The sequence below is a fragment of the Rhinopithecus roxellana genome, chromosome 6 (assembly GCF_007565055.1).
Source record: "Rhinopithecus roxellana isolate Shanxi Qingling chromosome 6, ASM756505v1, whole genome shotgun sequence".
Lineage (NCBI taxonomy): Eukaryota > Metazoa > Chordata > Mammalia > Primates > Cercopithecidae > Rhinopithecus > Rhinopithecus roxellana.
The window spans coordinates 140,402,683-140,429,087 of NC_044554.1; the positions used below are offsets into that span (position 1 = coordinate 140,402,683).

The 26,405-nt window shown below is 33.7% G+C and overlaps 1 protein-coding gene across 19 annotated transcripts in view; it reads right to left on the reverse strand.

The window, feature by feature from the left end:
• The window catches only part of DGKB (diacylglycerol kinase beta), an 832,080-nt gene that overhangs the window by 408,854 nt on the left and 396,821 nt on the right, over nucleotides 1-26,405 (reverse strand). For all 19 annotated transcript variants that reach the window (XM_030932056.1, XM_030932048.1, XM_030932051.1 and 16 more), the window contains one exon: nucleotides 25,170-25,330. In XM_030932056.1, the coding sequence (XP_030787916.1) occupies nucleotides 25,170-25,330 (161 nt within the window). The remainder of the gene's footprint in view (nucleotides 1-25,169; nucleotides 25,331-26,405) is intronic.

Genomic DNA, 26,405 nt, shown 5'->3' on the forward strand with positions numbered 1-26,405 from the left:
TGTGCTATAGAAATTTAAATATCATTTAACTTAAATTGCATAATGAGTTACATATTTGTAAATTCACTCATTTTTGTATATAAAAATGTCAGTGACATCTCCTTTTAGTCCCACAAGCTCTCTAACATTGCTGATACACAAGTCAAACTTCAGTGTCTAATGGAAAGCAATTTAGGTTACTATTTTCCAAAGAAAAAATTCTAAATTATATTAGTCACATTTATAATTACAGGGATAGTCAAAAATGTTGGAGTCTAGATAATAGTAATGATAATAAAAATGTGACATGTTGTTTTTTGACAGGAAAAGTCTTCTAGGACAGGGTGCTAAATTCCTCAGGAGTGTTTTTGTCTCTTTTGTAGAAATCCATCTTTGCTTTCCAGTCCCATCATACTGTGTTTTTCTCCTGTAAGTCAGTTCTTTCTCTATCTCTGCTTTCTAGGCTTTCTCCCAAATGTCAATTTTCCCCTTTATTCACTCCCACTTGTATTTTTGCTGAAAGATGCTTCTTCATGTCAATGCCAAAATTAAAAAAAAAAAAAAAAAAAAAAAACAGATTTTAACCATTCCCATTTTCTTCATACTTGCTACTATACTTGCTACTTTTCTATCACTGTTTTCTTCAGCCTCCCTCTTTATGTTTTATCTTTCAATTTTTTTCTAAAATTTTTATTTATTTTTGTACTCATTTCTATGCATCTATGCTGTGATAACAATTAAGGCACACTAAAAAAAAGTTAGGCTAATGACATGATACACAGTACATTTTTTCAGTCACAAAAGATGACTCTGGGGAAAAATGATTAAGGGTGAGAGACTCCCACTGAAGTCTATGTGATGAAAGTAACCTCAAATACAATTAACTGTGAGTGTGAGTATTAGATCATGTTCCTGACTGAAATCAAACAGGTAAGAATCTAATGAAGTTTGTGAAATATATTGCCAAAAGCATGGATGAAAAGCGATTGGGACTCTTTCAGACTTGCAATAGGCCATGGAGCCTCAACAGTTTGTGAGCAGAAAGTGTATGGAGAAAACACTTCTCAAAAATGACATGTATTACGAGATGCCTACATCAGATGTGGCCAAAGAGGATAATAAAACAGACTAGAGCAAAGGAACTATGAAGAAAAAGGGACAATGGAGCCCAGATTAAAGGCTTAATCAGCTTCCGCCACAAATATCACACTTGGAATCCTCACAACAGCTGCTCAGCAGGATTGAAGAATCGCTACAAACTGGGATCTGCTGGGCAATGCCCATTCTTCCCTTTCTGGGAACTTTATTTTTGTCAACTTGTTCCTGATCTGTCATCATATACTGGGTAAGAAAAAGGGCAGGAAACTTGTTATTTTTGATTCTAGGTCTCTACCTCTAGAAAGGCCATAATAAGAACTGAAGCAGACTACTTTTATCACCTCTTGAAGAAGAGACAATTATGATTAGGCCAGAACATCTGGACTTTGACCAGTCTGCACAGAAGTCACAGGGACTTTAAAGTTAACACCCTTGATAAGGGAATGAGTGTGTTGGGTGTGGTGTAGGGATTAAACTGAGTGTTTTCTAAGCAAAGGAGCTGACTGATAATCATTAGACATGTTCTCCAATCTCCAATATTCTGGTTTTTCTTCTAACGATTTGTCAAATCTTTTCGGTTACATTGCAAACATCTTTGGAGGAAATATTATTCATTACGGTACTTACTTGATTCATACCACCAAGGAAAATTCCTTGCATACATATGGAACCCAACCAATCCCAATTTAATTTCATTTGAATTTATTTTTTAATTTTGTTTTCTCAAATGACTGCCCAAGTTTTAAAATAACTTCTAGTGAACAACTTCATGACTTTGCCTGTCAAGCAACATAGAACTCTCTTTACTATGCAGAACATATTCCCTGTGGCTCAGGTAGAAATATCCTGATCAACATTACCTCTCCTCTTCTCTAGTATGATTGTAACTCAGGCCACTTCTGAAACAGTTGAGACTGAGTACATGCCGGGCTGTCTTCATGGGCATGTAACTGGTGGAGAGCAGGGCTTAGCCTTCATCAGGGTCTCCTCACAATTTAATGCTCAACTACTGCATTTTAACATCCCCCTAAGGTTTTCTGGTGTAACTGGAAGGTAAGATTGTGTCTTTCCACTACAGATCTGGAATTTCAGGCTGCAAATTTCCACTAGGTCAGGAGCATCTGAGGCAAGCAGATCCAAAAGTGGAAAGAGAAATTGAATCCAGACCATACTGTTGGGACCCAGCTAGAAAAGAATGGACCCAACTGACCTGAAAGATGCAACAAGTGATATGGCATTAATGATGCTGTTGAGTTTCTAAATCCAGCCTGATGCCAGAAACACTCCTGGACCAGGGAGATGAGTGAATATAGTCTGATTTCAGTTTAAAGTTACATGAGTGGGATTCTGGCCATTTGAATCCTAAGCAATCCTGATCAAAACATGTTTTCTTTCTGTACTTAGTCTAATATTTTTCCCAACTTTCCAAAAATATTCTTGAATATTTCTAAAACCACCATACTTTGCACAAAATAGGCTCTTTCTTAGTTAACTAATATTAAAAGCAATCACTAAGCTTGCCATAAATTCACTGCTCAATACAGAATGAGCAATATGAAATTAAAATTGTTGATACGTGTTTTAAAGGTCAAAATCCTTTTCTCTATTTCTTCTGAGTTTTTCTATACTTAATGTTACTCAGTGCTATGCCTCCGCTTTTGGCTCAATATTGATTACATACACCTACACATCCTCAAGGAATCCAAAATAAACCTGCTACATCCTGTGCCAGTGATAACTAATCTAATCATACGAAATCAGCTTTATTTTCAAATTTTTAATTTCTGTACATACCACATAAATGATACAGTTACTTCTGCCTTTCAGATAATAACGGCAAATGGAATAAAAGGAAAATGTTTGACAATTATATTATGATAATATGACTAAAGTATTAAGATGAATTGTTAATCATTACTTAGCAAATTACAACTTTCGTATGGAGAAAATAATACCTTACATATATAATGAATAATATTACACTTGGGCTAATATGGTTTTGTAAGTTAATTATAGACTACACAGCTGATTTAGTTTCATTTACCTAAGGAGCTGTTCTGACCCTGTTACAGATTAATTACATCTTCAGGAATACACTCTCATTTATCATTGTCACTTGGAGCATTATAGCTTTTAGCAAGAGTGTAGAACTTTTTTTTTAATGTTAAAAAAATTCCTTAGCTGTGATACATTTTGCAAGTTTAGTCATTAAAAACACATGACAGCTAAAAGCAGGTAAGATTAAATTAGCTATGGAACATTAAGAAAGTTCATGTCCTAGAAATTAAATGACTGTAAGAAAATAAAAATTCTGTTAAAATCATTCATGTCAGACAGAGGCTTCATCTGCATCCTAGAGCATTTTTTAGAAGATCCCTTGCTTTGAAATATGTGTATGAAAAATGTTTGTCACATTATAAATTCCTCAGCACACATTACACAGCTTTTTACTATTCACATTTTCTAACTGCTAGAAATATTTAAAAGAATAACACGGTTACCTTTATCTATACCTAGAAAGTATTATTTAAATTCTGATGGGAAATTTATACCATTTGCTTTTACCTAATGATGGCCATGTTCTTAATTGTGAACATAGAAAGAGCTAATGAAATCTGTCTGTAGCTTTGAATACCATAGAATATTTATTTATTTACATGTGAACGATCATTTGACATCTGTTTGAGAACTATGTGTCAATGTATGTGCAGAGCAGGCACACTTGAATAACTTACATTCCTTCAACTGCAGGAGCTCAGATTTTAGGGGAAAATAGACAAAAAGGCACGACTGAGAAACAATGTGTTAAATGTGATTAAGGTTACATAAAGATATGCAACAATTAATATGGAGTGCCCAAAATGAGTGGCAAACCCAGTTTGGTAGGTCAGAAAAGGCTTTTGGAGGGAAGAGAGGCTTCCACTGATTATTCAGAAATGGAGAGGAGCTAGCCTTGTAACTCCTGAATGAGGAAAAGGTGGATGTAAAGAGGAAATTGGAGGAAGGGGATGGGAATGGTCAGTTTCATCCAAAATTGATGATAGAAGCAAAGGAATAGAGTAAAGTAAAAGCATCTTAGAAACTACAGGCAGTTTCTGGAGATGAGATTGGAGATGAGGCAGGCCCAGAACATGATAGGAAGCTTGGAATTCATCTGTATGCAACAGCAGGGCCACTGGAGCCATGACTAGCTATGGGGAACAAGGGTTTGAGAAATCAAGACTGGAAGCAGACAGAGCAATGAGGAGGCATGGTGACTATAATGGTAAGAGGCAATGAGAGTCCCAGATACCTAGGGGACTATACAAATAAAAACAGAAAATATTTAGAGAAGATTGCATGATAAAATGAACAGGATTTCTTGGTCAGAAGTGAAATGCTAGATGAGTGATCTAGGGCCTGCTGTCTTCTGCATAGATGGTGGTTGAAATCAATGAGGAGGAGTAAAATAACCCAGGGCAATGCAGAGAGGAAAGAGGAGAACAGAAAAACAATCCTGGTGATCATCAGCAATTAAAGGACAAGTAAAATTAGAAAATCTCTAGAAAGTGACATAAAACCAGCAAGGTGGTCAGAGAATTATAAGACTTGAGACAGTGTAAGGTCATGGAAGCCCAATGAAGTAAGAAAAATATTTCAGAAAATAGAAACTGAGTCAAGGTTAAGTGCTGCAAAACACTCAGAAAGATGGTATCATTGAACTGGTTACTGTAACATCAAGGGTGACCATAGCCAAAGAAGTTTTAGGCATGTGATAGGAGTACAAGTAAGTTGAGAAACCAGTTTGCACTGGTTCCACAAATGGTGAAGTCGTAACATAAAAGAAGTTGTTTTACCCCCAGAAATTGCCTAGGAATTTTTTTTTAAACAAATTGATATATATTTTCTGTTTTTTTACTTTCACCAAATAACCTATATAGTTATTTTTAAATATTCTATTTAATACTTTGTATTTTTTAGAATACTTTATATTAAATACTACATTTACTATTTTCAGAAATCAGAAATTCCGGTTCAGTATTCAAAACCCATTTTAAACTTTGTTGAGCGATAAAGAAAATGCAGGGAGCAGTAACACTGAAAATATTTAAGTCTGAACATTTAAAAATACAGAAAAGTTATCTGGTGAAAGGAAAGACAATTAAAATTTCTAGCTGACTGGGCGTGGTGGCTCACGCCTGTAATCTCAGCACTTTAGGAGGCCGAGGCGGGTGCATCACAAGGTCAAGAGATCGAGACCGGCCGGGCGCGGTGGCTCAAGCCTGTAATCCCAGCACTTTGGGAGGCCGAGACGGGCGGATCACGAGGTCAGGAGATCGAGACCATCCTGGCTAACACGGTGAAACCCCGTCTCTACTAAAAAAATACAAAAAACTAGCCGGGCGAGGTGGCGGGCGCCTGTAGTCCCAGCTACTCGGGAGGCTGAGGCAGGAGAATGGCGTAAACCCGGGAGGCGGAGCTTGCAGTGAGCTGAGATCCGGCCACTGCACTCCAGCCTGGGCGACAGAGCGAGACTCTGTCTCAAAAAAAAAAAAAAAAAAAACAAAAAACAAAAAAAAAAACAAAAAAAAAAACAAAAACAAAAAAAAAAAAAAGAGATCGAGACCATCCTGGCCAACATGGTGAAACCCCGTTTTTACTAAAAAATACAATAATTAGCTGGGCATGGTGACATGCACCTGTAGTTCCAGATAGTCAGGAGGCTGAGGCAGGACAATCACTTGAACCCTGGGAGGTGGAGGTTGCAGTGAGCTGAGATCCTGCCACTGCACTCCAGCCTGCCAACAGAGCTAGACTCCATCTAAACAAACAAACAAACAAACAAACAAACTCTAGCCATTAGTTGCTTAATGAACAAGCAATTTTTGAAAATTCATTAATAAAACTAAAACAGCAATTTTGTTTTATTCTGTCATTTAAAATTCTAGTTTGCGGTTTTAAGTATTGCAGATAAAAACATATTATTCATTATTGGTTATTATATTATGGATCTGTTTTGAAAAAGTTATATTATATTCAATCTGTTGCTTAATATACAACTTATTTATCATTCATTAGAGATTAGGTTAACTTTTTTCTAAAATATTTATTCACTAGGGAGTTTAGTGTGACCTACTTAATAAAACAGAAACAAAATGTCATTGAAAGAAAATAGTTGAAATTACATTTGCAATGAAATTTTATGGGTAAAATAAATTGCTCTGAGGTAAAATTATCAAATATTTGAGATTAAGAATCTTTTTGTGACTGATAATTTACTCAAATAATCTAAGTCATTCTGGAGATAAATAACCTGTTTCAGAAGCCAATGTCCTACTAAAAAGCATCTTCCAAAATGATATGAAGTTGATTTTCCAAGAAAAACATTACAGCAGTATAGCATTAATGTCCTTAAAAATGTCTTTATATCACAAAATAATAAAAAATACAATTGTGGACATTGTCTTTCTTTAATGAGTTTTATAGTCTTCATTTGGTTGCTATGATCATCCATAACTTGTCAATTTCTCAAATGTAAACTCCAATCTCACTTAAGTACCAAATAACAATGATTGTCATTAACATGATGACAGAATTATCTACAGACCAACAGAATTTGATCAAAACAAATATAAATCAAAGTAATAAAAAATGACAGCTTCTAAAAATTATATCACAGTTTTACTAAAGAGGTAGATAACGTAGAAATAAAAGAAAATGGAATTTTAAAAAATGACTTTGATTATTTTCAAAGCCCAATTATATTCATCATAGGACCAGACAAAAAATTCTTCCTTTTTAATGAGTTTGAGTATTGCTAAATTTCTTTGGTTAAGATATTTCCTTTGTGTTTTCAGTAAAGATATAGGAGAATGTGTTACAAAGGGCTGAAAATTGGAGAAATTCTCTTGTTAACTCTTCCACTAACTTGAAATTTATGGTTATGAGAATTAAGTAGTCATATTTTTTCTACACTGGCAGAATAAGAGGCTCTTAGTGACTGACTAAGGCTGAAGGATATTAAATCATAACCATGCAAATATCTATTTGATAGGACATTTGGGTGGTAATATATATGTGCAGTAAAAGTCCACTTGTCTTTGTCAGATTTCTTCCAGACTTAGAGAAGATTTCTACAGTGAACATAGACCCAATTCTGATTTCAGAAGAACTAATGTGGATAAGGTTTTCATTTTCATGTTGGCTTTCACTTTTTACACAGCATGTGATACTAATTTGTTTCTGGATATGTTCTACAAAAACCGGAGGACCTTTCCAGAAGCCTTTGCAATTCTTTTTGCCTTGCTTGTTTCTTCTCTCAGTGCTGACTTCTGTGTTGAAGAGTGTCCAAATTGGAACTTACTGGGATGATTAACAGCTGCTACAAAATCAATACTCTATGTAGGGAAAACAGAATTGGGCTAAGATGGTCTTACATGAGCACTATTTTGTGGCTGAGTATCTATTCATGTCAGCAAGCCAAATATAATTTATCTCGGTGGAAGCATTTCCATGGATATAATACATGAGCTTTTCAGACTCGGCCTCAGAGACATAAGAGGTGAGGAAGATAATTCATAGGTCTTAATTATGCATAATTATGCATATTCTCAGTTGCAAAGATGATCACTGTTACACTTAGTAAGAAATGGGTTTGCTTAAATCTTTCATTATTTTAACATTTATTATGGTAGAAACACTAAGTCAGACTATTATTGTTACTGCAATCTGTCTCACTGTGAGTCTTACATTTTTTTCTTCACAAATTAAATTGAAAGATAATACAGATGTTTGTGGATTTAGTTTATTATGCCCTAATGTTCTAATTACAGAACCATAAGGTAGTTGCCAACATATGACCTAAAAATATTTTACATCTCTTTTTGGAGGGCTAAATATGCTATATAAGATTATACTTAATAGTAAACAACAGGATAAATATGCTAACAGTTTAAAAGGTAATAAATCCCTGAGCTCTTACTTATTTGTATCTCTTCTAGCCACATGCAAGGAAATATACTTGTGTATAATGTTTTACTTCCAATATACTAGAATTCACACTTCTTTCTGGCACCAAGTTCATCTTTGTATCCACTATAATGCTTATGTCAGCAATTAGACAACACATATTTGTGGAATGAACTAATAAATGCACTCCTTTGTGATTAAAATACCAAGGAGTTAAATGCTAAATGCCCATGATAACTCAATATTTTAGATTTTTATACTAATGTAAGTACACTGTCAGAAGTAGTTAAGAAGTGTTTATTCAACAATGCCATTTGTAAAGCCCAGTAAGTGACCCATAAAGAGTATGTTTTGCAAATCTGTTTAACTGGATTATCCACTGGGAATAATACTGTGTGCTAACCCTCCTCCCTCCCTGTCTCATGATACTCTCCCTATTGCATTGTTGCACATGTTGCTTGGATAAGGAATATGTCACCATGTTTTTTATGTTTTTAAATGTGAAAAGCTATCAGGTTTAAAAAGACTTAAAATAATTGTTTTGTCGGGCAGCTACCATGAATTTGACTACACTCTTAGCATATTAAGTAAGGAATCTGTTTTCCTTTCTCTACACTAGGAAAAACAAAATGTTTTTCAATAGAGAGCTATCACAAAATATGGATCTATAGTTCTCAGATGTGTGGACTTTCTACCAACATTTTAACCAGAAATTGATCCTGTAGCTCAAAGCCACAAGGACAAGAACATGATAAAGCAGGGTCAGCGTTGTTATGGACTGGGAAAGCCACAGCTATCAATAAACCATAAAGTTAGAAAATAAAAGCACTTGTTTATTGTGTCCTATTCCTAAGAAAATGTAGACTGAGTGAGAACTGGTTTTCCCTCTTGTGTTCTCCAATACTAATTCTGTTTCTCTTCTAACGCTTTGAAGAGTATCCAGCACATAGTGATTACTCACATAAATAAACAAATCGCTATATAAGTAAGTGAAGAAAAGGAAAAGACACAAGATTGTATGAAATGAAATGAAAAAGAATCAGTAGAACAGCAGCTAGTTCTGTCTATACAGTTAAAATATGATCAAAGCAAGTAAAACCACATCGAATCGCAAATCATTATTAAAACAATTCAATAAGAGGCAGCACTGTAGAGCGAGCTGAAAGTGAATATTTGAATGGGAATGTTAGCGTCATGGTATGTATGGGTTTACAAATGCAATCATGCTGCTATAAAGACACATGCACACATATGTTTATTGTGGCACTATTCACAATAGCAAAGACTTGGAATCAACCCAAATGTCCATCAGTGACAGACTGGATTAAGAAAATGTGGCACATATACACCATGGAATACTATGCGGCCATAAAAAAGGATGCGTTTGAGTCCTTTGTAGGGACATGGATGCAGCTGGAAACCATCATTCTCAGCAAACTATATCAAGAACAGAAAACCAAACACCGTATGTTCTCACTCATAGGTGGGAACTGAACAATGAGATCACTTGGACTCGGGAAGGGGAACATCACACACCAGGGCCTATCACGGGGAGGGGGGAGGGGAGAGGGATTGCATTGGGAGTTATATCTGATGTAAATGACGAGTTGATGGGTGCTGACGAGTTGATGGGTGCAGCACACCGACATGGCACAAGTATACGTATGTAAGAAACCTGTACGTTATGCACATGTACCCTAGAACTTAAAGTATAATAAAAAAATTAAAAAAAAATGCATTGAATAATGTTATGAAACTTTAAAGATCACCCATAATCCCACCACATTTTAAACTTACATTAAGAAGTTTTATTTCCCTCTGTCTCCTCGCATGCTGGAGGTGCATATATTTGTGGACTCATTTATATGTTTTGGTATATATATTTTGATATATATATTTGTGTGTTCCTTTATATGTTTTAGGAGACAGCTACGTATAGACATTGATATTTGATCACCACTGTGTTCCCTAATGTTTCTTGAGCAGTACTGTTAAGTGTTGTAAGAGCTTTAAAAGTCCCAAACAACTCCTTAAGGTCGTTTCTGTATTGTCCTGTTTCACCAAAGTAGGATATGAGAAATAATGTTATTTATGGACAATTTGTTTTGGTAATTTAATGTTAAATTTTGCAGACCTCTTTTCTGGTTGTACATTATTTTCAAATTGATAAATTTTTAGGTTTCCCCAACTACTATGTCTTTAAATATGTTTTGCCCAGCTTATGCTTTTCTATTCTTTCCCCTGTGGAACAGATTTTTAAAATGAGATGAATGGCTCACAGGGTATTCACATTTTTAAATTTTAATAGATACTATCACATAATAAAAATATTTAAATTTATAAGTCCATCACACAATATGAATGTGGCGATTTTTCTATTAACATCATCATGTCAATAAGTTTGACAGCATCATACTTATTGACTTATTGACGGATAGAGATGAATCTTTGTAATTTTGAATAATTTGAAAGGCAAAATATGGTAACCTATTGCATAATTTTATCTCTCATTGTTAACTAAAAATATTAGGAATTTTTTTTTATCTGGCTATTCAGTATTTTTCTATTACATGCTTATTTTTTAAACTGGAATTCAATATTTAAGTTTATTAACTCTATTATTTTTGTTGAAAACATTTCTTTGAAATTTAAAAGTTAATGAGTTTTAATATATATTTTTAAAAGGAAAGATCAAGAAAACACAACCGTAATTTCCTTTACCTTTTAGATTCTAGATTCTTGCTGGTCTCAGACAAGTTTCTCCTGTTCCAGATGATAGCAATTTACTTCTATATTTTCTTCTAATATAAGTGTATTTCTTCTATTTGTATTTTTAATCTATTTGATGTATATTTCACATGGCTTTGAAGTAGAAATATGAATTTATTGTTATGTAAATGAATAACCAATTCTGTCACTTCATGTATTATGCATTTCATCCTTCTCCAATGATCTGATACTTTAACATCTAACAAATATTAAATATTCTGTATCTCTGTACTTTGTTTGTTTTTGTCTCGCTTTATATTCAATTCTATTAATCTAGTTTTCTGCCACCGCATTTTAGTTACAGAAATTCAGTAACATTTAGTACATGGCAAGGAAATTGACCATTGTAGGACACTATTTCCTAATATTTTAATGGCATTTTTGTTCAACTGCAAATTAAAATTAATCAAAAACAATCCCCAGTGACCCTATCAGAATTCTCAGAATAAAGGAATTAATATATAAATTAATTTGGGGAGATCTGATCTCTTAATAATATTGAATCTGTCCATGAAGGAATATCAGGGCAACTCCATCTAGAACAGGAGCTAGGTAAAATAAGACTGAAACCTAATGGGCTGCATTCCCAGACAGTTAAGGCATTGTAAGTCACAGAATGAGATACAAGGTTGCCATAAGATACAGGTCATAAGGACCTTGCTGATAAACAGGTTGCAGTAAAGAAGCCTGCCAAAACCCACCCAAACCAAGATGGTCACAAGAATGATCTCTGGTAGTCCTCACTGCTACACTCCAGCCAGCACCATTACAGCTGACAAATGCCACGGCAACATCAGGAAGTTACTTCGCAGGGTCTAAAAAGGGGAGGCGTGAATTATCACCCCTTGTTTAGCATATGATAAAAAATAACCATAAAAATGGGCAACCAGCAGCCCTTGGGGCTACTCTTTCTATGGAATAGCCATTCTTTCATTCCTTTGCTTTCTTAATAAAGTTGCTTTCAGCTTACAGTGAAATTATTAATTTTTCTAATTAATTATTTCTTGCGGGAGATTCAAGAATGATCTCTTGGGGTCTGGATTGAGACCCCTTTCCTGTAACAGAAATATAAGATAAATTCTTAACATTCAAGCCTTATTTTATAACTTTGCATACAATTATTTAGATTTCTTCATATAAGCTGAGTGGTTTTTTAACTAAATGTAAACCTTGGCATATTTTTAGTTTTCCTGGTATTGTTAACAAAATTTTATTCATATTAACATAATAACTGGTATTATTACAAAGGAAAGTTATAGGTTAAAAATATATATTTAGTATTCATTACAATGCTTTACTAGTTTCTTTCTAGTTGATGAATATTTATTATATATAATAATCACCTTCAAATATTAATAACTGATTTCTCTATATCTTTAAACATTTAATTTTTCATTATTAAATTAGTTCACTTGGAAAAAATTGTTTACTGAAATAGTGATAGAAGAATTATGGTCTTCCTCCTCATTTTATTTGGAATGCATACACTATGCCCCTGTATGTTGATTTATAAAAAAAAGTTTAATTTTTTTTCCATTTGTTTTTAATCACAAAAAACAGCAATTCTTGTTTTTTATTTAAATCAAATAATTGTAGTAATATTGACCTGTTTTGGCTTTGTTGAAATAAACCTGACTGGGTCAATAGATTTTTGTTCTTAGATATACTACTTGAATTTATTTCCTATTATTTTTGTCTGCAATTGTTGCATTTATATTCACACGTACATTTTATTTTGGAAGCTATGGTTATGAGGTATTGATATTGAGGTTTTCAATATATGTAAAACGAATTGGAGAAACATTCCCTTTTAATCTGCATTCTGAAATTTTGTTAAAATATAAAAACTATTTGTGCTCTTAATAGTAAATGGAATTGACACCAAGCTTAGTAGTTCTCTTACTACATTTCTACTTTTTCCCCTTTGGCTAACTGAAAGCAGTGGTTCTCAAAATAGCATACTGGACAAGCAACATTAGGATCACCTGGAAGCTTGTTAGAGATGCAAATTCTCAGCTCCCGCCCCCAATCGCAGACAAACCAAATGGAAAACCTGGGTGTAGAGACCAGTAATCTGCATTTTAACAAGCCCTTTAGGTGATTCTAATTTATGCTTAAATTTAAGAACCACTGTTTTAGATTTGCTACCGCTTGTTCTTCAGCAAATTTTAGCTATTTATATTTGGATGCAAAATGTTCCATTTCTTCTATATAAAAAAATTATTGCCATATAAACACAGATGATATACTTATACTTTTTAAAATATTTTCCATAGCTGTGGCTATGTCTTTAAATTTATTATGCTGTGTATTTCTTTCTTTCTGTTAAAAAAACTTGTGCCCATTTATTTGTATTCTATTTGCCATTTTTTTTAGAGGAGAAAAAAGCTTTAGGTTTTGTCTATCATTATACTTCTGCTATTTTTTTCCAAGTTATTTTCGTTTTGTCAATTACATCTTAACTTTCTATTTGTCTTGTAGCTTTTTCCTAGTTCTTTCTTAATTTGAATATTGCTTATTTTTATCTTTTTTATAAAATAACACCTTTATGGCTATAATTTTTTCCTCCATACACAGTTTTGGCCATATGCGTATTGGCTTTTGATAGAAAATCCTCATATATTTGTTAACTTGTAAATAATGCTTTCTCCATTTTTATTTCCATTTTACTTTAAAAAATTTTAATTTTGCTTATGGAAATTATTAAATTTCTTAGTATTTTTGGTGTCCCTTGGTTTATTTTTATTTCCAAATTTATTTGTTTGTCATCAAGGAAATTATCATTTAGACTCCTTATATATTTATTATTTATTATGGTATACAAAAATTCTTAAAATTATTTTACTGCAATATTGGTTGATTATTTTATCTCATTTATCTTTCTCAATGTTTACTATTTTGTTCTTTTACTTGTTAGCTGTAATGAAATTTCTAAGATGTTCTTTTTTCATAGCTCTTTTTCAAGAAATTCCTTCTAGATGCATCCAGTATTGGTCTTGTCTGGAACCACATTTCCACATTTTTATCTCTCTCTATATATCTATATAGAGTTATTATATATAATTGCCATTTATATATTTATGATCAATATTTATATAATAAATAATTTAGATATATATACATACGTAAACCTTCTGTATAGAGGATTAGTATATCATAATTACAACATTCTTAGTAATGAATTTTCTCTTATATTATCTTTGTATCTAAATTTCTGCTATAAATATTAAATTCCTTTTTATGTTCTAAAACTGAAAGTTTATTAGTCTTCCTCTGAGGATGCCTTTCACAATTTTACGTTAGAATTGTATATTTCCTGTATAGTTTGCCATTTTTCCTTTTTATTTCAACTTTGACCCTATAATTAAACAAAAATGTTTTACAATTTTCAAATGTTAAGATTTTTAGACCAACTTTTTGCATACCTCTAATATGACTGAAGTATATGAGATCAATTTGCCTTTAAAATTTCTGCTTTTTCTAAAAAAAAAATTGATTTTTTTTTTGTAGCCACGTGTGTAATTGATTTTAATAAATTGTTCATGGATATTCCAGAAAACACACTATTCCCTAAGGATGTAAATTTCTTGGTATCTTTTGAAAATCCAGCAAGCCGCTGAGGAAAACCAAGAGGCTGTATCTAGATATCTGAGTAAGAAACTCAACTCACCTGCTCAGTAATTTTATGGCTGTTGGGGATCAGAACACTCCTATAGGTTCAGTATGTTTGACTCTGTGTTCCTCAGATTTGCTGCTTTCCAGTCCTTAGACTCCATTTGCTTTCTCGGCCCACTTGGGGAGAAATCCCTGCCTAAAGTACCTCAGCTAAGACTCCAGCAAAGCCAAGGTATACTAGCTCCCAGCTGCCCCTGATCTCCAGCATCCATTTGAATCAGGAGAGTTGAAGCAATTGAAGAAAGCGGATCACGTGCATGTCCCTATTTTCTTAGAAGCCTCCAAATATTCCCCTGGGGAAGCCCACAGGTATGTGTGAAACGTGCTAGTATGTGTTCCCTGTGACCAACATGACCTAATACCATTTCCAACGTAATGGTGATTTTTTTCAAAAATGTAGAAATACTCTGTAATTACATCAACTTTCTTAGCACATAAACTTTTTCTATCTCCAAATTTCTGTAGTACTCTAGGTTAGAATAACCTATAAAATCTATTATATTTTCCTTGCTGTTTTCTTTGTCAATTGCATATACCAAGTTTATTAAAGAATTTCTCCCTATACATTATACCATGTTATGTCTCTAAAGTCTCAGTTACTTTTTGCTCTGCAGTCCTCCTACATCATTTTGAAGGAAGGGGAAACAGGGGAGAGCATAATGGTCTACTCATTCTGAACTGAAATCCCTCAAAAAGCTCTCTGTAAAGGTTGCTGACCTAAAATTCAGGCAGTCTCTTTAGTATGCATTCAGGTTGGGCCTTAGTTTTGGGGTAAAGACAATAATCTTATGCAACCTTCTATTACCTACAACATATGCCCCTTAGAGGTAATGGGGTTTATACTATACAATTTATCTTTAGAAAACTCAACTACTTCTGTCAATTGAATTTTTTGTTAGATCATGAGTTTATTAAATTATTTCAAAAACTTGATGCATTGAAAACAAAATATTTAGCAGTTGCCTAATCATAATACTAAAGTCACTGAGATGCCAAAGTCTTGGATCTGAAACATTCGTGAAGAGAGCTGTTCATCTATTTAGTGAAAGCTGAGGATGTCACTTAGTCCCAGTGGGCACCGGGCTATTTCTAACTTAAGCATCTTCAATTTTTTTCTTTCTTCTTTTCTTTTCTTTTCTTTTCTTTTCTTTTCTTTTTTCTTTTCTTTTCCTTTCCTTTTCTCTTCTCTTTTCTTTTCCTTTTCTTTTCTCTTCTCTTTTCTTTTCTTGTTTGTCTTTTCTCTCCTTCCTTCCTCTCTTCTTTCCTTCCTTCCTTCCTTCCTTCCTTCCTGCCTGCCTGCCTGCCTGCCTGCCTGCCTGCCTGCCTGCCTGCCTGCCTCCCTCCCTCCCTCCCTCCCTCCCTGCTCTGTGCTGAGCAAGGAGAAGGATCAATGTTGTCCATTAGTGTAAGCCACTGCCTGTATTCTCCCCTAGGTGGCTGGCTTTGCTGGACTCATTAGTGTTCCAACCTGGAAAGACAGAAACTAGCCTTCCAGGGAAATACCTTGGAAAAGTAGAAGTGCTGGACATTCAAACTAACCCCTTCCTGTAGGTAAAGCTGGAGGTTGAGGGGTTTCTTACTGATCATATGATGATGTGCCTGGGCCTGGTCTCCAGTGAGAAGGGAACCCGATTCTCCCTACCAACTTAAATGAGTCTGGTTTTGCATTCTCCCAAGGTACAGTGGTGTTTCAAAGATTTTCAGATTTCTCACAAAGGGAATTAGTCTGTAAAATATTTCTGAAGCTATATGTTTGTCAGGGGAAGAAGATGAAGATCTTCCTAGTCTGCCATGTTGCTGATATCACTCTTGTTATTTGTATTTTAATATCAAATGGAATGTAAAAATTCATTTTTAAAATATCTCATCTGTTACTATATAGTCTTTATAAATGCATCTTCACTGGCCCAGTTTCTTCTATTTTGTCCTGTTTTTACCAGACTTCTCAGCAGCTTTCTATTTAGTAAGCCATTCTTTTCTTAATTTATTTTTTATTTTTTATTTATTTATTTTTTTTGCTTACCTAAACATTGTATAGTTTTTATTTTCCTCTTGCTTCTTTGGTCATTGCTTTCCAGGACGTTTCCCATGTAATCTTCCTCTAGCAGACTCTAGGTATTAGTAAACGTCAAGAGTTTATCCTAAAGTTCCATTTCTTCTCTTTTTGAGCTCTCCCTATTATACTTATCAGTCCACACTGATTTAAGTATATGTTTAGGTAGATGGAAAATAATGGGCAAACTTTTCTCCCATTCCTGAATGTCCCCTTGCAATGTAACTGTCTTCCATCAGGAGGTAGTTTCTACATCTTCTCTCCTTGAATGTAAGCTTAGTCATGTGACATTCTTTGGCTAATGCCACATTAACAAACTGGATGCAAACAGAAGTTTGCATCAAGAGATTTGCATGGGGCTTTACCCTCTTTTTCTACTGAAAAATTTTCCACCATTATGTAACAAAGTCTGGCTTAACCTGTTGGATGCTGGGAATCATATGGCCCCTTATCATCATCATCCTACCAACAGCCAGAACCAACTGCCAGATATACAAGGGAAACCAGCATAGATTAGCTCCAGGTAATCTTCCACTAATGACACAACCACCCAGTTGACACACAGACTTGTGAATAATAAAATGGTTAGCATATTAAGCCACTGAATTTTAGGAAGGTGATTCATATAGCCATATAGAAATAATAAATATGTCAGTGACTCCAAATTCTCCCTAATTGAGCTAGTCTTCTAAGCTTCCAACTTAAATATCCACCCATAGCCCTGAAATTTCCACTGACATGCACCTCAAATTGAGCAAGTCTTTATATCCTCCACCAAACCTGAATCATAAATAATTAAGCCCATCTCAGTAAATGAGACCATCTAATTTTTAAACATAAAACCTCAGGATATTTTATTTCATTCCATCCCCTGGACACTGTCAATTTTATTTTCAAAATATTTCTTAAGTCTCTCCAGTTTTCTTGGTATTCATGGCTCTTAGTGTACTCATCTGATCTTATTTTACTAGAAGATATTCTAGGATGGTCGCTTTGCTTCCATTCTTGAAAACTCCCATGCCATTCTCCATGTGACAACCAGAATGATTTTTTAATATAGTAATTTTTTTAAAAGACTGAGCTTCCTTTAAGTGAGTGGCCAGTTTAATATTTTTTTCATAAATTATATTGAATCTAAATATTGTTAATAGACTACCATCTAGTAAATCTGCACATTTTTCTTTTTAGTTTTTGAGATTTACGATGACCAAGAGTCACTCGTGTTGTTTCCAAACCTGTTTATGCCTATTTTAGTTTGTATTTTACTTATATAATTTAATTACCTATATTTAGAAAGTATAATTTTCCATATAATTGGAAAGTATAATTTTAAAAAGATGCAGTTTATAGAAACGAAGTCAAATGCTTTAGGAAAATTTAATATAAATGAAATGCTGAAACTTTGCTATATAATTATATGTAAGGGTAATAATTATAAAAGATTTTTAAAAACAATTGTAAGTATCTAGAAGGATTTTACTCATATGGCTTCACAAGTATCTTCTGAGTTTTTACTCTACTTTAAATAAACTGAAACTGAAAACAATAGATGGTTTATTATGGACTGTGGTTTACACAAGGCAGAGTTTGTAGAGCCTCAGTGACTCACATTCAAAACTAAGACATTGGCTGGGTTTATTAGGGAAGATGGCCAATTCAATTATATTTATAGATTTTAGGTAGAAAGAAAATATTTAAAGTTGTTTGTGTCATTTTTATGACAATTGTTTTATTTTTCAATTAATATCCAACTATCACGTTTAGTAGAAGAATTTCTGCTGCAAATAGATTGGGTTACCTCATTCCCTAATTATAATTATTTAATTATTCAGTGACCTACCACTTAAAAGGCAAATATCACACCATAGTCTTCCAGGAGACTTCAAGATATGGTGGCAGCTGTGTTAACAGCAGCCTTTCATGTTTTTCACTCCCACTATCCCTCTCCATGTTCCAGGCACATTGACCTAGCAGAACTTCGAAGACACTAAGCTCTTTCTTATCTCGTCTTTCACATACAGTTATACTCGCCTGGTAAGCTCATAACAACTCTTTGGTGTCCATCTCACTTAGGTATATTCTTCAGATATCATCTTAAACGCATCTTCTTTATATAAGCCTTTCCTGACTCTCAAATCTATAGCTGATGTTCTTCACGGTAGCTTTTGTTTTCCTTCACAGTAGTTATCATAATTTTCAAAAATGTTGTAGTTGTGCATTGGTTTTTTACTTTTTAAAAATATCTCCTTGCATCATTAAACTCCAAGTTCTAATAATGAGATGGCCTGTGTATGTGTGTATGTGTGTATATATATATGTATAATATACATATATATGTATGTGTATATATATGTGTGTGTGTGTGTGTGTGTGTATATATATATATATTTTTTTTTTTTTTTTTTTTTTTTTTTTTGCCCAGGCTGGAGTGCAGTGGTGCGATCTCAACTCACTGCAACTTCTGCCTGTCAGGTCTAAGCAATTGTCCTGTCTCACCCTCCCTGTAGTAAGGACTACAGGCATGTGCCACCACACCCATTTAATTTTTGTATTTTTAGTAGAGATGGGGTATTACGATGTTGACCAGGCTGGCCTTGAACTCCTGACTTCAGGTGATCCACCTTCCTTGGCCTCCTAAAGTGCTGGGATTACAGGCGTGAGCCACAGAGCCCAGCCAGATGACCTGTGTCTTTAATTCACTCCCATAACCCTAGAGCCTGGAAAAAATAAGTGCTTAGTTTTTTTTTTGCTTGTTTGTTTAATTAAATAAGTGAATGAAGAATCAATTATGGAAATAAAACTAATGGGGTAGAACGTTTTATTCCTTGGATATGTAAAGTTATCTATAGTTAGTTTTTGCTTCTGATGTCCAGCTGTCTAGTATCTCATGACAATCTTCTTTCACCTCATTGCCATGTAAGCTTAGTGACTAAACAGACTTCTATCACGTTCATTGCTAATCTTCAAACAGTACCTGGTACATAGAAGGTACTAAATAAATATGCTTTTATTGATGGACCATCACTGTGGAAGAATATCTATTTTTAGAATTAATTGTGATTTCAGGATCATTTCCAATAGTTCTGGCTAAATTGGAAAAGCACTAAAAAGAAGGAATTGGCATAGTGTCTAGTTATTGATCAATTTCCCTTTTTTTCGTAGGTAGACAAATTTATTTCCTCAGCTTCCTTACAATTATGTACAGGCAAGTGATTGAGATCTGGCCAGTGAGTTATGAGTAGAAATGATGCTACATCTTCCAGGTATGGGCCCACTAAAAAGAAATCCACTTTCTTTAGCCATTCAGTTGTTGAATAGAGAAGGTTATCAGTCAAGATAGAAGGAGCCTGGGTCACTGACTGACAAAATAGAGCAGAGCCTCTCCCCAATTTTTAACCCATCCTGACCTGTCACGTGAGGAAAAACTGATTTTTATTACTGTTAGACCACTGACAATTTGAGTTTGTTTGTACCAGCAGTCAACCCATTCTGAATAATACAAAGGGTATATCACGATGAATATAAAGATGATATAGCTACATATTTCTAACCTTCTTGAATTTTCTAAAAATCTGAGGCAAGTTTCTTTGTAGATTGTGCAATGCTAGCAGTCAGTAAATAAGGGAAAATAGTTGATATAATGAAAACAATACTGAGAGTAGAATCAAACTTGGAGATCACTTTGTAACTAGACAGCAGAAGGGTTCCCAGAGACAATCTCAAGTACAAACTATGTGCTCATCTTAAACTTTTTCATGCTGGTTATAGCATAAAGTTGAGATGCATCCCATATGCTTTAAATCCTTCAACTCCACTATTTGTTATATATTCAAGAATGGTTTGAGATAGTTAATTTATTTTATTTCATTATATTCTAGATTCATTGATTGAGGAAGAGGAAAGCAAGTTGCTGAGTAGATGACTTTGTTGAATGACATTCAAGGTAGAAGATCTATTGCTGTGATTATGTCCCTGAGCACTGAGATTTTACGTTCCTGGGGCAGGAGTAAATCTTTCCAGGTGGAATGACTCCTCCCTTCATCCTCCTAATCCCCATATTATGCTCAGCCAAAAGAGCTCCAAGTCAAAGGGAAAAAGACCCTTTAAAAGAAAACTCAGTTAAAGCCACCTTATTTGTTTAATTTGTTCTGATCTGCCTTAAATCATAAACGTTCTATCACACAGTTTTTATTAGTTTCTAAATGCCTTCTAAATTTAGTTTTGCAATAAGTCTGGCATGTACTTATATAATGTGAGGTAGAGTTCTAACAAAATATTTTTCTTCCTAGGGAGCTAGTTTTGAACATTATCAACTAAATAATCTGTCATTCCCCCAGTGAATTTTAGTGCCATCCCTATACTAAGTTCCAGTATGTGTCTCTGTACTTCCTCATTGATTCATTCATCTATTATTTCATAGGACCATTCTGTTATAATTATCCAATCTGATTGTAGCATGTCTAATTTGGTAAAACAAATTTATTTCTGCCCTTATTATTAAAATTGACTTAGCTTTTTGTCATACATATTTTAAATAAGTTTGTCATAAATTCCAGCTCCAATCTTGAGTAGTTATACATTAAATTATAAATTAATTTGAATATTATATCAAGAAATCTCATATAAGAATAGAAAATGTTTCCATTTATTCTGATCTTGTGTGTCTTTGCAGAGAGTTTTAACATTTTCTTTATTAGGTCATGTATATTTTTAATTAATTCCCAGATACTTTCAATTTTTTGGCTATTGTTTTTGGAAACTCGTTGATTATTGCTAATATAAGAATATACTAGTGAATATTTAAGTTGATTTTATATTTGGCAAATTTGCTATACTCTCATACCAGTCATAATATATTTTCAATTATATATTTTTTAATTGAAATATATATATGTATTTATCATTTATTTTTTACATTTTGTATTTTTTCTTTTTCACCATATATTGTTTACTTATAATTTTCTTTATAGTACTTTTGCTAAATCAGTTTTTCAATAGGTCTGATTAACTTTTCTCAACAATGCAGCTTTCAGTTTTGTCAACATTATGAATTTTTGTTGTTGTTACTCTCTGCTATTTTCTGCCTCATTTCTGTAATAGCGTTCCTTTTCAAGTTTTTTGGTTTTGTATCATTTCTCCTTTTCAAACACCTTGACTTTTTGTATTTAAACAGAATTGACCCTTGAACAACATGGGAATTGGGGGCGCCGACCACTCTTGCAGACCAAAAAATTTGAGTGTAACATTTGACTATCCAGAAACTTAACAACCAATACTCTACTGTTGACTGGAAGCCTTACTGATAACATAAAGCCAATTAACATATATTTTGTATATTATACATATTATATACTCTATTCTTACCAGAAAGTCAGCTAAAGAAAAGAAAATGTTAAGAAAACCACAAGAAAGAGAAAATATATACACTGTTCATTAAGTGGAAGTTGATCATCATAAAGGTCTTTATCTTCATCATCTTCAGATTGAGTAAGCTAAAGGGGAGGAAGAAGAGAAGGGGTTGATCTTGCTGTTCCAGAGGTGGCAGAGGCAAAAGAGGTGGAGAAGGTGAAAGGGGAGCCAAATTACACTGGGTATAGCTTTTATTGAAAAAATATCTGTAAGTTGACCAGTGCAGTTCAAACCTGTGTTGTTCAAAGGTCAAGTGTATTTCTGTATACTAATATAAGGGTTTTTCAACCTTGACACTATTGACATTTTGAGCTGTATAATTCTTTACTTTGTATTTGAGGTGTTGTCCTATGCAGTGAGGGTATTTAGCAGCATTCCCAACTTTACCTACTACTTAGAAGAAAAAAAAAAACAAAAAAACCTACTCTGGTCATGACAATCAAGCAGACATTGCCAAATGTCCTCCGGGAGGAAGCAAAATTCTCCTCTGTTGAGAATCCCTGGAAATTGACCAAAGCATATAAAAAATGAGAAATATTTAGAAAAAACTATTGAGCTTCAGATAAGAACTCTCTAGTGATGTTTCAGTCTTGGGCTGCTTCCTTAGCCTTCAGGTTCCTGGGTGTTGTAGTCCTTATTGTGGAATAAGCTAAGAAAACAAGTAGCTTCATTGTGTGGAGCTGACTTGATTTGAAATGGAAGCCAGAAAATCTCTATGGCCTAGAACATTGTTTTACAGCTTACACTTACAGTAGTGATATCTGTGGCAAATGAACAGGGAGAGCCAGTGTTATAGTTTGTGAAACTGACTCTAGGGCAAGCAATTAACTAGCAGATTGGCCAGAAATTTAACAAAAGATCTTGGAATCAAACTTTCATATGAACTGTGATAAACTTCTATATATTCCTGGCTGTCTGAAAATCTGTATGGATTTGCAAGGCTACACAAATGCTCAGAAGAGACATAAGAGGATCCTAATTATCTACACTTCCTTGGTTAAATGAGAGGTTTTGTACATAAGCAGAAGAGACAAAAGAAAGGGCAGATTATGTTAAAAGCTGAAGGTGATTTCTAATTGCCTGAACTTTGAATGTATTCTTCAATGAACACATGGATGCGATGACAAACAAAAGACTTACTGGCTCGAAGTGTTTGAGAACAATCTCTAGACAACCATTTTGACACAGTGGTGACCTTTAGCAAAGCAATATACACCATAAGAAAGAAAGGCTCCACAGGCAAGTCACTAAATAGACAAACATAGGAACAATAATAACCACTGTGGGCAAATAAAAATCCAGGGAATTAAAAATATAAACAATTTTCAGTTTTCAGCAAAAACAAGGAGATATGCAAAAGAATGGGAAAATGTGTCACACATTTAGGAAAATAACAAATAAGCAAACAAGCAAGGTCTCTGAGGGGGCACAGATGTTTGACTTCACAGATAAATACTTCAAAACATATATTATAAATATGTCAAAAGAATTAAAAGAAACACCATTTAAAGAATAAAGTATAGCAACAACGACTCTCCAAATAGAAAACGTTAATTAAAGATACAAAATTATAAACAAAAGAACCAAGTAGAAATTCGGGAGTTAAAAAGTCTAGTAACCAAAACAAACAAAGAATCCTAAGAGACTTAAGAGATTGGCATCATTAATATCTAAAGATTGAAAACAATCAAAATGTCCATCAATTGATGAAGGGATAAGCAATATCTGATACCTCCATGCAACAGAATCCTATTCAACAACTAAAAAGGAAAACAGTATTTATACAATTCACATGAATGAACTCAAAAACTTCATCTTAAGTGAAAGACTCCAGATGCAAAAGTCCTATATTGTGTGATTTTAAAAATTATTTTCCCATAAGTTATTGTACATACAGGTGGTATTGGGTTACATGAGTAAGTCCTTTAGTGCTTATTTGTGAGATTTTGGATATTTTGAAATACAGAATGTCCATAAAAGACGAATCTTAGAGGCAGAAAGCCAATCAATTCCTTCCTGAAACTGGGAAAAGCAGCCAAGATTGAATAAAAATGGGCATGAGGGTTCTGATTTGCATAATAGAAATGTTCTAAAAATGGATTAATTTACTAAAATCATTAAAAAGTGCACTTACAATGAGTGAATTAGGTTGTGTCTAAGTGATACACTAAGAAAGCCCTTAAAAATACTGTTTTTATACCAGTGTGAATAGGAGGGCTTCTCTGCATCAAGAGACATTGCATTTTTCTTTCAAATAAAAATAGTCATTACAGTATTAGTAACCATTATATATTTAGCCTTTATTATCTACCATTCTATGAGATTCTTTAAATGTACAATCATATTTGTAACTGTATAAGAGAGGAAATGACAACCAGCATGGTACTGAGATACTGAGATTAAATAATTTGCTTAAAGACTCTTACCCAGGTAGCTTACCTCTTAAGTTCATGGACACAACCAATGTTTTCTATATTCTACTAGCCTTTTTATAGCCTTTTACTGTGTGTGTGTGTGTGTGTGTGTGTGTGTGTGTGTGTGTGTGATGTGACATGACATAAAATTAGCATGGCGTGACATACATTAAATGGAATGTAATGCTTTATATATTTTTAGATTTCATAATCGTTGGCTAAAAATACATATAATCACTGTTAAAATTATTCCTTTAGGATTAACATTTTAACAACTATTTCAACTGCCAAATAATATTTTACTCTGTGTAAAATTCTAAAAGAAATGAAGTGAAAAGTCAGCCTTCTGACTTATTAATCACTTGAGAATAGTAGCAGGATTTTTTGTAGACTTTTCTTAGATTTTGAGTAAGCTATAATGATTTTATAAAATAAATCTCAAAGTAAGATAAAATCTAATGCAATATTTTCACATTTTCAATAACATGGAGCTTTAGCTTATACTCTAAAACTTGTAAGTATATTAAATCATTCTAAGCTTCATTTTGGTAACACAAATAAACCAATTACAAAGAATATAGTTTTTTTCCCCTTGTTTAAAACATGAAAAATATGTCAGTTGCTGATACTCTGACTTTAAATTAGTAAGTGATAAAAATAATAATTAGTCATTAGAGCAATAATAATTGCCTATTAGAAGAGATGTTTTGATGGCACAAGGTAAAATCAATTATTTATAATCAGTAAAGTTTCATAGTGTAAAAGTTTTCTTACTGTGATTATCCAGTATAGGTATAAAGGTAAAATTTAGTGGAAAATCTTACCACGCCAATGGAAAAGTAATTATTGATGATACTGTAAGGTACTGGGTCTCCCTTCTCATCTTTGTCATTAGGTATGACTTCAAACTTCCACCTGTCCAACATGATTTCTGTGCTGTTTTCAATGTCTTTTAGAATTTTCATCAAATTCTCACCTTCATAACCTAATGGGGAAAAAAAAATACCTTGAGAAAAGAACTCCAACCAAATAAAAAAGCTGTATTTTTATGTTTCCGTATGTTTATGCATATGTAATATTCTAAAGATAAATAATGATTTTGAAGCACATTCTACCACCAAATGAAGAATTAATTATAACATTATACTCATACCCACATTTAATTCTTAACTTTAATTTGTAACACGTACTGTATTTCTCTTCTCTTTTGTGGTGCCAATTCTCAGCATATACAACTGCCAAGTGAACATTTGTACTGTATACCCCACAAAACTTTATATAAATAGATTCAAAATTGAATGAATTCTCTGCTTCCATATCTTCCTCCTGTGCAGCTGACTTCACAAAGACATCATCCTCTACCCAGTTGCTAAAGTCAAAAATGTGGATGTCATTTTAGACTTTTTCCTTTCCATCACTCTCTTACCCTCACCTTTTCCTCTCTAGTGATATAAAACTTTCAATTTAAGTCAAAGGTCTTACTCTTCGTTTTAAAATTTTGTTTCTTATTCTATCTACTCAGGGTACCCCCTTTCTTTCTGGTTGGTTTGCATCTATTTCCTTGGCACGGTTTTATATTTGCTAATACTTCTTCCCAGTGCTGCTGCTTATGCCTGTAGTCTCAGCTACTCAGGAGGCTGAGGCGGGAGGACTACTTGAGGCCAGGAGTTCCAGGCTGCAGTGAGCTATGTTTGTACCACTGTATCCCAGTCTGGGTAACAGAGCAATATTCCATCTTTAAAACAATAAATTTAAATAAAATTAATAAATTTGCTAGCACTTCATTCTGGAAAGCACCCTTTTAAAATAATGGCTCAGATGCCCCTCCTTCAGTCCCCTACACACAGTTCTCAAAACTGGCCCTATCTTAGAACTAGTACACCACCTTGCTGTTACTTGTGTTTTTCTCACTACAGGTTCCTCTTAACCCGGCCTGCCATAGAGTAAATGCTCAACAAATCAGTTTTTTAATGAATCTATGATAGATAGTCAACATGACCTGAAAATAAAAGTCTTGTCAATATTGCATTATCAATATTCAATTTACCTGTAGGTATATA